We start from the raw sequence: 12,807 nt of genomic DNA, 5'->3' as shown, positions 1-12,807 counted from the left end.
ATGAGGGTGAACCCAGGTGCACTGAGTCAGGGACCAAGACTGGGTATGAGGGTGAATGCCTGTCATCCCAGCACTAGGAAGGCTGGAAGCAGGAGGATCACTATGAATTTGAGCTGCATAGTGAGACCCTTCAAAATAAATAAATAAATAAATGAAGAAATATGAGCTATTTGAATCTTAATGTAATGTTCTTCTTTTTCTCATCATTCAAAAGGCAAAATTTCAAGTAAATGTAATTTAATGTCTAAAAGTGTTAAAATAGTGTTATGTTTTTATAACATTTAATGAGATAAACAATAGTTTTTGAATGGAGCTTTATAGATCTGAAGTCCATCATCAAAAACAAAATGCAAATCAAGAACTGGGAAAATATTTGCTCCATATAAAACATATGTACAATTCATGAATCCACATAATCATATATAGTCAGCACTTCCAGTTATAAAGAACAAATAATATAAAGGGCAATTCAAAAGGAATGATACAGATAAGTATGTCTTAAATTCATATAATCAACAAAATATGAGTATATTAATGTCCTTGGTAGTCAAATAGATCAAAAATCTTTCATATAATTTTGGCATGAGGAGACACTAGGAAAGGTAGTCTTTCTGGAGGGCATATATATTACACATACAATCTTAATCCACCTGCATATGTCATTTTAACAAAAAAATTTAGTTCTGAAAATTTGTTGTAATAAAACAATCCAGGGTGTACAACATCCCAACGATAATTCATTGCTTCTTTATTTGTGTGAGGGAAAAGTTACCATTTATCTATGATCAATTAGATTTAGCTGAAATTCTGAATATAATTGGTGTAGAATACATTGTAGTCATAAAAATAATGGAATAGGGATGTGCTTATAGACGAGCAGAGATATTTCTGTAATACACAAGAGGGGTTTGAAGAATTAGCAAGAAAATTAGCTGTCTTGAGGATTAAAAGCTTTGCTTCCATTTTCTGCAATCTTTAATTTCCTGCAATGAGTGCAAAAGCATTCTTATAAAAATGAAAAAGCACTGTTGTTAAATTTACAAAATATTAAAGAGGCCTATGAATTAGAGAAGAAAACACAAACAGTATAACTTTATTGGCTTTTAGAAGAGAGTGTTTCAGAACAGTCCTATGACCTTTTTTTCTTGTCTCTTGCTTTTTATTTTTAAACAAACATTTATTTGAGAGAGTATAGCAATAATAGATATGCCATTAGAAGCAGTACACATTTAGAGGACCAGAGTGACAGGCATTCCAAGCATGACCCTAGCATCACACACTGCAATCCTCAGTGCAGTTGCTTAGTTCACAGGTATCAGCATATGTATTTAGTCATGGTGAGAAACCTACCAATTAACTGCTAGTTTCAAAAACCTGTTGGAGATTCTCTTTGAAAATTTGTTGTAATAAAGCAATCCAGGGTGGGGCTGGGGAGATGACTCAGTGAAATAATTGCTTCCCTGGCAAGCGCAGGGGCCTGAGTTCAACCTCCGGTTCCGCAAAATAAATAAATAAATAAATAAATAAATAAATAAATAAAATTGGTTACTGGCATGTGTCCTTTAAAAAAAAAATCCAGGGTGTACAACATCCCAATGATAATTCATTGCTTCTTTACTTGCGTGAGGGAAAAGTTACAGTTTATCTATGATCAACTAGATTTAGCTGAAATTCTGAATATAATTGGTGTAGAATATACAATTAATTTGGGTCATTGTCTTAACCATCTTGTGCATATAAATGTATGGTTTTGCTCCTGCCATGTTTCCTAGCTTTTTTCTTTGACCTCTCTTCGCAGTTTAATCCTTAAGTTCTTGCTTTCCTTTTAATTGTGTTATGCCTTTCTGTTTTTATTTCTTCTTTTGAGTTCTTACATTAGGGAGACTATATGATATTTACACATATGAGTCTGGTATATTACACTTATGAGTATATCTTAAAGTGACATGCACTTATATATGAAGGCCTTGAGTTTATCATTCTTTATAGCTGAGTAATACTCCATTGTCTAAAAACACCACATCTTTTTCATCAATTCCTCAGGTGACGAGCATTTTGGTTGCTTCCAAGATTTGGCTATTACAAATTGTGCTGCCATAAACATAGGTGCACATATATCACTATGATGTGATGTTTTCAGTTCTTCTGGGAAAATTTCCAGAAGGGGGATAGCTGGATTGAATGGGATTTCTAGTCCTAATTTTTTAAGGAGTCTCTGCACTGCATTCCATAATGGTTGCACCAGTCTACACTCCCACCAGCAGTGGAGAAGGATTATTTTTCCCCATAGCCTCTCCAGCATTTGATGTTGGTTGCTTTCTTTATGATAAGCATTCTTTCTAGGGTGAGATGGCATCTCAGTGTTTTAATTTGAATGTCACAGATGGCTAGTGATATGGAGCATTTTTTCATGTATTTCATCCTCTCAATTACTGGACTATATTGGACTACTTTGCTGAATTCATTCAACTACAGTATTTAAAAGGCAATGGAATACTCATATCTGACAAAACTAAACAAAAAAGGAGGATATAAATGAAGGACCATTTTGCAGTGAAAAAAATACTTATCTGTATATATAAACTAGTTAGGATAGATATACATCTACTTTCTCTTAGTTCATTGAGAAGAAAGATTTGTACTAATAGTGTTTAGACAAGATATCATGTCTGCATTTTACAATATGAGTAACTACTACAAAGACAACAATATATAATGTATTAATTATTGTAATTGTCCTACTAACCTGTTTTGAAACTGTCTCGATGCTATTTCCTTCTCTTTTTTAATGCTATTTATTTCTCAATAAAATTAAATAAAAGTAAAATAAAAGAGAGTGTTTCTCCACATGAACAGATGCTGCTCCTATGATACAGACAGGAAACTCAGAGATGTTACAAACTGTTAGAATAATTTAAAAAACTCCCTTTTCTCCTATGCAAGGCAACCTCTGGCTGCAATTTAGCTTCTGATTGATGAATCTATCAACAATAAGATGGCATTTATATATACTCCTCTGGAAATATATTTAATCTGTGGGAATCAATTGCTTGGTAGCAAGTGCTGTATTAAGTGACTGTCATAACAAAGCTGACTTGGTAAACTTTATTCCTAAGATTTGTAAGTTTTATTATGTAAACTACCACATTTTAGTTTAAATTACTTTAGAGTTATAAATAATATATCTCAACAAAAAGATCAATAGGGAGCTCAGGTTTCAACTCTGCAGTAGGAGAATCTATTACTTTGAAACAAAGCACTGACAGTTGTCATCTCAAATAAATCAGTGTTTTACTCTCCGTAGGAAAGGAATAAATCATTGGGTTTGTTTCTTAAGTAAATCTTCTTTTCTTGACCCATATTGAATATTGATTCAACGTTTTTTCACTGTTGGTTACTTCTGTGTTTCAGATTTGGTTTTCGTCTGGAGCATTTATCCGCTCTGACCTTAGCGAGTGGGGCCTGAGCTTAACAATCAGAGCCCCTAGTTCAGATTACCAGAACACTCTGGGCCTTTGTGGTACTTTCGATGAAAACCCAGAAAACGATTTCCATGACAGAAATGGGATCAAAATTGATCAAGATTTTAATAATTTTATTGCTTTTATTAATGAATGGAGGTAAGAAATAGACTCTTTCATCTAAAAGTGTGGTGATTGCATGTTTTTAAAAAATACTATACTGGGGAGTAAATATTCTCATTCAAATAATCATTCTTTCCCATTTTCATTTGAGAAGACTCTTACCAGGAGAAAGCATGTTTGACACATCACCAGTTTCCCCAACGCGGCCTGCCAGGCCACCGTACTGTAGCTGCTCACAGCTGGGTGGCGCTTCTCAGTCAGAATTTGCTTCAAGTTGCAAAGACCTGAAGCACATCAAGTTCTCTTCTTTGATACCAGAACTAGATGTCACTTCTGAATATATTAATTCTGAAGCTCTTCTCGGAGGGGTAAGAAAACAGACATCTGAAGGAGAGAATAATTTGAATTTCTTATTGCACAAAAAAGTCTATATGAACCTAACAGAACTGGATTTAAATTTACAGCATCCTGGCAAGGAAAAGCAAGATGCATCAGAATCTTTGAACAGTGAGAAGCAAGTGCAGGATGAGGCTGGTCATTGGCAAGACAGAAGGGGACATGGGCGGAAGAGACGGAAGTGGCAAACCTTTAATGAATTTCCTTCTTTTTCTGCTTTCCAAAGTCCCAGCCAAACTGACCTTGAAGTGTTGACTTATTTTTTCCCTGAAGACCATATGGAGGATGTCCACCGAGAATTCATCCCCTCCTGGCCCACACCTTCTGGTCTTACTGAGTACAGCACCGTGGCTCTCTGTGAGGAGACTCTCCGCAACTCTAGCATCGGCAAGCACTGTCGTGCCTTTCTTGGCAAGAGGCTGAATGATGTTATCGATATGTGTGTCAAAGATGTGCTGCTCAAAGATGATGTTAGCTGGGCAGAAGCAGGCTTGGCCCTGTTAGAAAATGAATGTGAAAGGAGGGTTTTGGAAGACGGGAGATATAACAGAGAAAACTATGGCAAGTCCGTTGAAGACATTCTCCTGGTACTGAAATGCCCCAGTTTATGCAGCGGCCATGGAGAGTGCTTGGCGTGGGGGTGTGTGTGCTTCCCGGGCTTCCGCTCCTACGACTGCAGTGATCTGTATGATAAGGAAGGTCTGTTTGCCTTGGATGGTGTGCATGATGCTTGATTATGAAAGTGTTTACTTTTTGCCTTCAGTATCTTAGCATGTGTTAACGTTATCTAGGGAAACCCAAATTACATTAATTTGTGCGTCAATGATTACTAAAATGTGTTCCATCAGTAAAAGCTGAAGTCTTCAGAATGGTCAGGAAGGGACACCATGACCTGCCGCACAGCACCCTTCTGAGCTCGTCCCCTGCTGGTGCCATCTTGTCTGTCCTTCTGCCTCCGCCTCCTCGGTCTCTGTGCTGTTCCTGCGAAATGCCAGTTTCTCTCAACCTCAGGCCCTTTCTTTGCAACACGTCCTTCTACTTCTAGAATTTTTTTTTTTTCTGAAAAGTCAAAGTTGACAGATTTGAAGCACTGTATGGATGCTATGTTGCTCTTTACAGTAAATCATGTTCTCTAACCCATCTATCTGGTACAAATCAATTTATCTCACCAGGTCAGAGCATTCTTTTAAAAAATGTTTATTTGGTTCTTATAACCAGTAAGCAAACAGCTCTTGATTTCCCTCCATAATTACCATCCTGTACTTTTCTCATCAATGACTTCTTGTGTCTTACCAAATGCAAACTTCCTTTCTCTAACTGTTCAAGTTAGAGACTTGAAGTTTTTCTTGACTTATTTTTTTCTTGTGCCTCAACTTTAATTTACTAGCACCAAGTGCAGCTCTAGCTTCCAAGCATTTCCTGTCTGCCCCGCTCCGAGCCACCATCACCGCTCGCTGGGGTCCTCACAGATCTTCCCCATGCTTCTTTTCCATACAACAGCAGTCAAAATGAACTCTTGGAAATGTAAGTTAGATTATGGTGCTTGTCCCACTTCTTAAATCCTCTGGTACCTCTTCCCATGTTTTGGAGAGTAAAATCCATAATCCTTCCATGCTTAGAAGATCCAAGTAACCCGAGGTTTGCCTCACTGCAATTCACTGGCTGCTTTCCCACAAGCCCACTGCTCCCAGCTACAATGGCTGTTTCTCGGCCTGTTCCCTCCTCAGCTGTGGCCTCTCACTAGCATGTTCTCCCACAGGTTTTCAGGCCTGACGTCCTTCACTTCTCTTCTACAATGTCACATTCTAAGAAAACTCTCCCAGGACCATTCAGAATAATAGCCTCGTAGCTTTCGTCTCCCTTGCTAGAGTTAAATTAATTTTCTCCACGTTTCTGGAAACACGTACTGACGCATTTCTTATTTTTTACTTGTTTATTTTTGTCCTGTGCTGGATTATAAATTACATGAAGTGGAGAGAGTTTTGTTCATTACTATATCCCCTGTGATATGCAAAGAAATTGCTAAACAAATATTTGTTAAACATATGAAGGGATATACATATACATGAGATTTTCACATAATTTTAGGGTTGTAAATACACATGACATGATTTTGTTTGAACCCTGTTCTGATAAAGTTCTATTTAGTTAAATTTCATCAGAATTTAACCAAAGATATCATTATGTTATATACTGCATATGTCTATGCTGAGAATCAGTAGTTACAGATAGAGAAGATACATGCTCTGACAAAGTCTGGGGACTAGGAAACACATGAAGGTCAGTTAACCCTGACTCTTACAAGAATGTTTTTGTCCTGTAACTGAGTAGTCCATATAAAATTATGGTAGCATGTAGGATGGGAATGAATAACACACCAAAAAAACTACTTGAACAACAGCATATTTAATTTTGAAAATTTTTCTAAATCTTCAATTAAGAATTTTAAAATTTTGAACTGGCTAAATAGCTCAGTGGACTGAGCGCTTGTTTAGGACAAGTGCAGGGACTGGGGTTCAATCCCTGAGCTGGCCGCTGAGACCAGATCTGGTGGTACACACCTATAATTGAAGCACTGGGGAGGATCACTCAAGTCTGAGCTGCGGAGTAAGACCCTATACCAAATACATTTTAAAAAATGAAAAAAGTGTATTCAAAGTGGTTAGGATAGATATATAGTTACATTCTCTTAATGAATAGAGGGATTTGTTCTAATAGCATTTGTAAATGGGATATCATGCCCGCATCTTGTACAGCAGTTAACCACTAGGAAGAGAGTATGCAATGTGTTAATTATTGAAACTGTCCTACCAATTTGGTTTGAAACTGCCTCATTGCTATTTGTTTCTCAATAAAATTATGGAAAAAAATGAAAAAAATAGAATTTCAAAAATTTAATATATTGCACTGATTGATATTATTATTAAAATATGTTTATCATTACCCATCTATGTGGTACAAACTAAGCAGCAAAATCAAAACCTATTTCATTATAGTAGTCATTTATTAATACTTATCCTTGAGATAATACTTCTTTTATACCAGGTTACTCTTAATATTTAATGAAATAATTCCTAGCATATACAGTACTTCGAAGTATGATTTCACATAGACTTTTAATTTGGTAGTTGAAACTAGGTGAAATTAGGTAGCTTTTTCCTGAAGTTAAAAAAATGTCCTATGTGTCATGATTTTTTTCCCAAAGACAAACCTGAAATTACTGAGCTTGAGAATGCGGGATTCTGTGATGTTCAAAAAGATGATTGTGTGATGGTGAGAGTTTTTGGTGAAGGCTTCAGAGAATCACCTTCCATTACATGTGAAGCTACTAAACTGGAGGTATGTCAATTACAGACTTTAGGACAATTTGCTGAAAACAGTTGAATTAATGTGTTATTCAGATTAATTTTCTTTTGAATTAGTTTAGTCTATCAATTAGGAACATAATTCCAAAGGATGTTGTATCTATAGACATGAAGAGAAAAAAAATGGTTCATTTGCTTAAATTTAAAGCTTCCTTGTTTATAAGCTTTATTATTTTACCTAATATTTATTGAGCTTTTAGCTTGCTATTTTCAGTCAAAAAAGACTGAGACAATATGGAGCTTGATATAATCTTGAGAATCCGTATTTTGTGAAATGCAAAAACACAAACAAGGATGCTTGACTTTGGCTAAGACACACTGTGTGAACTGGAAGATACAGAAATATGAATATTTTCCTTTTGTAAGACAAACAAGGAGGACAAGAGTTCATCTTCGTATTTCTGTTACTATGGACTTCACAAAGGAAAATATCCCTCCCCATTTTTTACTTTCTGTGGTCACTAAAACAGAATTAATCATTTAGTTTGAATATTAGTGTATCAAATTATACCTCTTTTTTGATCATTATTTTTCTAATGATCTTCCTTTCTTTTACTCAAGTGGAATTTTTTATTTCCAGTGAATCCCTTTGAATATTAGAAGAATTTTTGTGGGTAAACTGAAACTTAAAATCATAATTCAGTATTCTTCCTGCTGTGTAAATTGATGAAAACATAATTCTGAGAATGAGAATTTACAGTAAGAAATAGTTTTCATATGTTTATTATATATTTATGTACAGCAAGCATGGTATCATACATATTTTATGGATGGAACCTTTCTAGATAAGCCACAGATTAAATTAGTCACAATGAAATAATATGACACAGAATAGAAAGATAATGTACAATTTGACTACCATGTAAGAAAGTAGGTATGTTTTAGTGTTGGAAGAATAAATCATGATATTATACCACAATTAAATGACTTACCAGGAGCAAATTTTATAGACATATTTTCTAATAAAGTATATTTTATACCAATATTTTATTTACTCTTATACTTCTGTTTTCCAAGCATCTGATAAAGAGTAAATACTGGGGCCGGGGAGATAGCTTAGTGGAATAAGTGATTCCCTGGCAAGCGCAAGGGTCTGAGTTCAATCTCCAGCTCCACCAAAAAAAAAAAAAAAAAGAGTAAATTCTGGAATCTTCTACCACACTGTATGATCTGTAGGAAGACAAATATGCTCAACTGCCCCAGCCAATACTGCAATGCACACTGAGTATGGTGCTGCCTTGGTTTATGAATTTGATTCGTTTTAGAATTTGGAGGAACATGACTACATTTGTGTTTGTGTGCGTTGGGGGAAGCTGGCCATGGCTGTGTTTGTTAGCTGTTGCAGAATTTTTGAGCAGAAGCAATATTTTGCCACATACCTTAGGTTTGGCACCCGTGAATCGAGGTATTACTGTATTTAGTTTATATTTCCTGAAGTTAAGAGTTCTCCAGAACTGGGTTTGGCTTTTTCACCCTTTCATTCACTTTGATGCGTGCCTCTGTAATTTAGCAATATTCTAATATCCCTACTCCAGCTTTGGACTGCCTCATACTTAACTGATTTAGTTTGTAGTGTGGAATGTGCCTGCTTTGTCCTAAGCTATTGGCTTTCTTCTGTCGTCCTTGTTACATGTTCATTTAATGAGTGGACCTCTGTTCACTTTTTGTTGGAATTTAAATTTCATTTGAATATCAGATTTCTCTTAAAATTTATCTTTTAAAAAACTAGATTGTTTTTTAAATTGATTTTCCATTGTGCGAAGTAAAGCCGTAAACTATTTATTCTGAGATCTGAGACTTGAAGAAAACTTGTAAAAAGAATAGAGTTTCCACTAAGTTTTCAGCCAGTTTCTTCCACTAAGATTTTTAGCTTTGCATAGCTAAAAAACAATTTCTGAGGTCACAGCGTTCCCATTAATTCCATACTATGAAGTAGTACACAGACTTAGTTCAAATTCTGGCAGCCATTCAAATAATAGCCCTTTTTCTGATTCTGGAACCAATCTAAGCTTTTACACTGCATTTTATTGTCATGTCTTTTCTATCTTTGTCAAATTATGACAGTGTTCAGTCTTTATCTTTCATGAATTTACCCCTTCTGAAGAGTACCAGCTGATCAATTTGTAGCATGTTCCTTTCTTCTGATTAGATTGAAGTTGTGTCATTCTCAGGTGCTGCAGTGTATCTTCTTGCTGTTGAAGTAAATTTGGACTGCTAAGGTGGTGGTTTTTTGTGTATCTCCACTGTAAATTTTATATGTTTCCTTTTGTAGTTAAGACATATGTTTGGAGAAGACACTTTAGGCAGTGGTGGATGCTTATGAGACAGGGTCTACATTACTACATGTCATTTGGAATTCTACTGAAAGAAAGAAATATTTCCTGTTTCTACTGAAGCATTTATCCATTTATGTCAGTATGGACTAGTAGGTACTTACTTTATGAAATATAATTCAAAGCCAGTAGTACTTATTTTGTTGCTTAAATTACTTCCATTTTGCACACTGGGAGCTCCTTCAAGTCGCTTGTCTTGTCTCTTTAATTGCCCTCATGATATCTTGCACAGTTTAATTTTTTGCCATCGCATAGTCTTTTATGCTCCTCTTTACTTTCTGTATCCCAACCCTGGAATCCATCTGGTGTGTATTAGTTACATAGTCAAATGTTTCCTCTTGCTCCAAAGTCATCGTGGAGTGCATAGTGGTCCATTAGATGTGGATTCTTTGTTTTGAGTCCCCAGGAAATGTAAGATTTGTTAGAAGTGGTTTATGTCAAATTAAGATACATACTTTTTCATTATTGTTATTGAAATTCACTGTTAGTGTGCCTTTCATTTTCTTATTCTAGTAGGTATGGATATTAGAATTGATATTTTGCTCAGATGTTGCTCACTAGCACAAATATTTCCATAATGCACAGAAGGTAATTGCTTTCTCATTGTACTTGCAGTACAACGGCAGCAAGTGGGTGCTTGGAGAGCCTGTCTATGCACCAGGAGCTTTTCAGAATAACAGAACTGTTGATTGTCAGCTTCCTGCTAGCATCCAGCAGTCAGATACTCTGGGTCTGATGGGGGAGAAGCCAATTGCAAAGTGGCAAATAAAGGTAAAAAATAAAAGATATATTTAAAAACAAGGTAAATACTTTATATAAAATTTCACAGTGAATTCATAAAGCTCCATTTAGAAAAACTTATTGTAGAAAGACATCTTTTCTAGATTTATTTTTCATCTTTTTTTTATTAGCGTAGGTTTGCAATACAGAATGGTGATGCTCTTTCTGGGGAATTGGTACATGTGTAACACATTGCTTGGTCATTATTAACCTTTTATCCCCCATCCATCGCCTCCTCCCTTCCTTGGATCCTCTCCCACGTCTCCAAGGGTTGGCTTCTAATTCCCTATCATGCCTCTTTCCCATCTGGTATATCTCACATGTTAGGCTTCTCACAGAAGAGAAACCATGTGATACTAATTTTTGTGTCTGACTTATTCTCACAGATATCCAATGATGGTTACATATTCAGTAATCCCCAAATAATGATCATATATGATGGTGCGTGCCAAGTTTGTGGTCTCCATGAAAATGATCCTTGTACTGTAAAAGTATGTAGCCTTTCATTTGTTTTCACGTTTACATCTGTTCTCATTGGTATGCAATGTTATAAATGGTATCAAAGGATTTTTATGAAAAGAGCAAAGGATCTCAAGTAAACTCTGGTCTTCCCAAATTAGAATGATTTCAACAGTTAGTATTCTTTCCCTGTATGCCGTCATCTTCAAATGCTTTTGTAATGATGGGTAAATATGGGATGGATCTGGTTCAGAAAAGTGCTACTAGGGAAAAAAACACAACTGCCGACTAATATAAGTTCTAAGACAAACAGGGATAAAATGTCAACTTTAATTTTTCACCTTTTCTTTGTTTTACGAGTCAGGGTCTCACTGTGTTGCCCAGGTAGGCATTGAACTCAAGGTTCTCCTGCTTTTGCCACCCTAACAGCTGGGATTATAGGCATGTGGCTATAATCTGATGTCATTTATTAATAAGCACTTGCTCTATGAATTTAGCAATAAAAAAGACAAAAAAGAAGGGCCGGCCAGATAGCTCAGTGGATTGAAGTGCCTTTTTAGGTAGGCACAGTGACCGGTGTTCATTCCACATCGTGCCGTACCGGCCCTGCTCCCAGGGTGCGCTGAGACAGCAGTTGGGACTGGGTGTGGCGGCACGTGGCTATAATCCCAGCACTTGGGAGACTGAAAACAGGAGAAGCACTATGAGTCCGATCTGGGTAGCAAGACCCTGTAGACCCTGTACTAAATACATAAAAGAAAAAAAAGAGACAAAAATGAAAAGAGAGCTGATTCTTTTGTGTTATTAGTCATAAACTATCATTTGGCACAGAGATACAATTTACATGTATATTTTTCTTTCTCTGAATTTATCAGTTCCATAGCTATTTACACATACAAAATAATTTTTCTTCTATACATTCATAGCATTTGATTTTAAACATTTCTTAGAGTTGTATGCACTCACTGTAATCATAAACGTATGCTGCATTTGTGTACACTAGCTTATCTTTATTGATGACTAGCTTATCTTTATTGATGACTAGCTTATCTTTATTGATGCTTTCCTTTTCTCTTTTCAAAAAACTTCTATTAGGAAAATGGTTGCATTATCAATGGACTCTGCTACACTGAAGGGGCTAGAAACCTTTCCAGCCCTTGTTTGATCTGTAGACCCCAAGTCTCCAAATTTACTTGGTCATATTTAGAAAGTAAGTTATTTTTTATTAACTCAAATATTTCCTCTGCAGTATAACTTGAAAGTGACTTTTTAAACCAGGAGTTATAAAAATGTGTTGAAAATGGATGAATTCTGTATTAATTTAGCATCTTCTAACTGGATACTTTGCTTTAAGGAAAATGCGAAATGGAAGTATTCTTTCATAGATCATAATGCCTAGTCAAATGATATAGTGGCTCACAACAGGCACCATGTACAGTAATCGCTTCATAAGATGGTATCACCTAGTAAAATCATAGCTGTTTTGAAGTACGTGCTATGCTGACAATTGCCTAACACATTTCTCAGAACTTACCCTCATCAGTACTTGACCCCTCTATGTATACGATTCTATGGAGGTACTAGAATAGGCATGAAATATTTATTTTAATATTTGGTAAAGAAAGCAAACATGAATTATTAATGGAAGAAGTGAGAATGGCTAATTCAGTTATACACAATTTCCTACTCCTAGCCTCACCTCTATTGACTTTTATGACAGGGCATTTAATCATCTCTGCTTCAAAGAAAATGGATTCATTCTTTGTGAAATAAAGTGTCTTTCTGACTGTGTCTGTTCATTGCATTTCAACATTGCCATTCTGTGAAACAGTGAATAAAATACTGGATATGGATAATTTTAAGGTTTTTTTTTTTTTTTTTTTTTTTTTT

The 12,807-nt window shown here is 35.7% G+C and overlaps 1 protein-coding gene across 1 annotated transcript in view; it reads left to right on the top strand.

Annotated features, from left to right (window-relative positions):
* Vwde (von Willebrand factor D and EGF domains) overlaps nucleotides 1-12,807 on the top strand; it is a 56,289-nt gene that overhangs the window by 15,939 nt on the left and 27,543 nt on the right. The window contains exons 9-14 of the mRNA XM_023701407.1: nucleotides 3,412-3,620; nucleotides 3,739-4,679; nucleotides 7,186-7,319; nucleotides 10,294-10,449; nucleotides 10,845-10,949; nucleotides 12,013-12,127. Coding sequence (XP_023557175.1) covers nucleotides 3,412-3,620; nucleotides 3,739-4,679; nucleotides 7,186-7,319; nucleotides 10,294-10,449; nucleotides 10,845-10,949; nucleotides 12,013-12,127 — 1,660 coding nt within the window. The remainder of the gene's footprint in view (nucleotides 1-3,411; nucleotides 3,621-3,738; nucleotides 4,680-7,185; nucleotides 7,320-10,293; nucleotides 10,450-10,844; nucleotides 10,950-12,012; nucleotides 12,128-12,807) is intronic.

The sequence above is a fragment of the Octodon degus genome, unplaced genomic scaffold (assembly GCF_000260255.1).
Source record: "Octodon degus isolate 3935 unplaced genomic scaffold, OctDeg1.0 scaffold00135, whole genome shotgun sequence".
In the NCBI taxonomy this organism is placed as follows: domain Eukaryota; kingdom Metazoa; phylum Chordata; class Mammalia; order Rodentia; family Octodontidae; genus Octodon; species Octodon degus.
The sequence above is the reverse complement of the archived record's forward strand: the minus strand, read 5'-3'. Positions and strand labels throughout refer to the sequence as shown.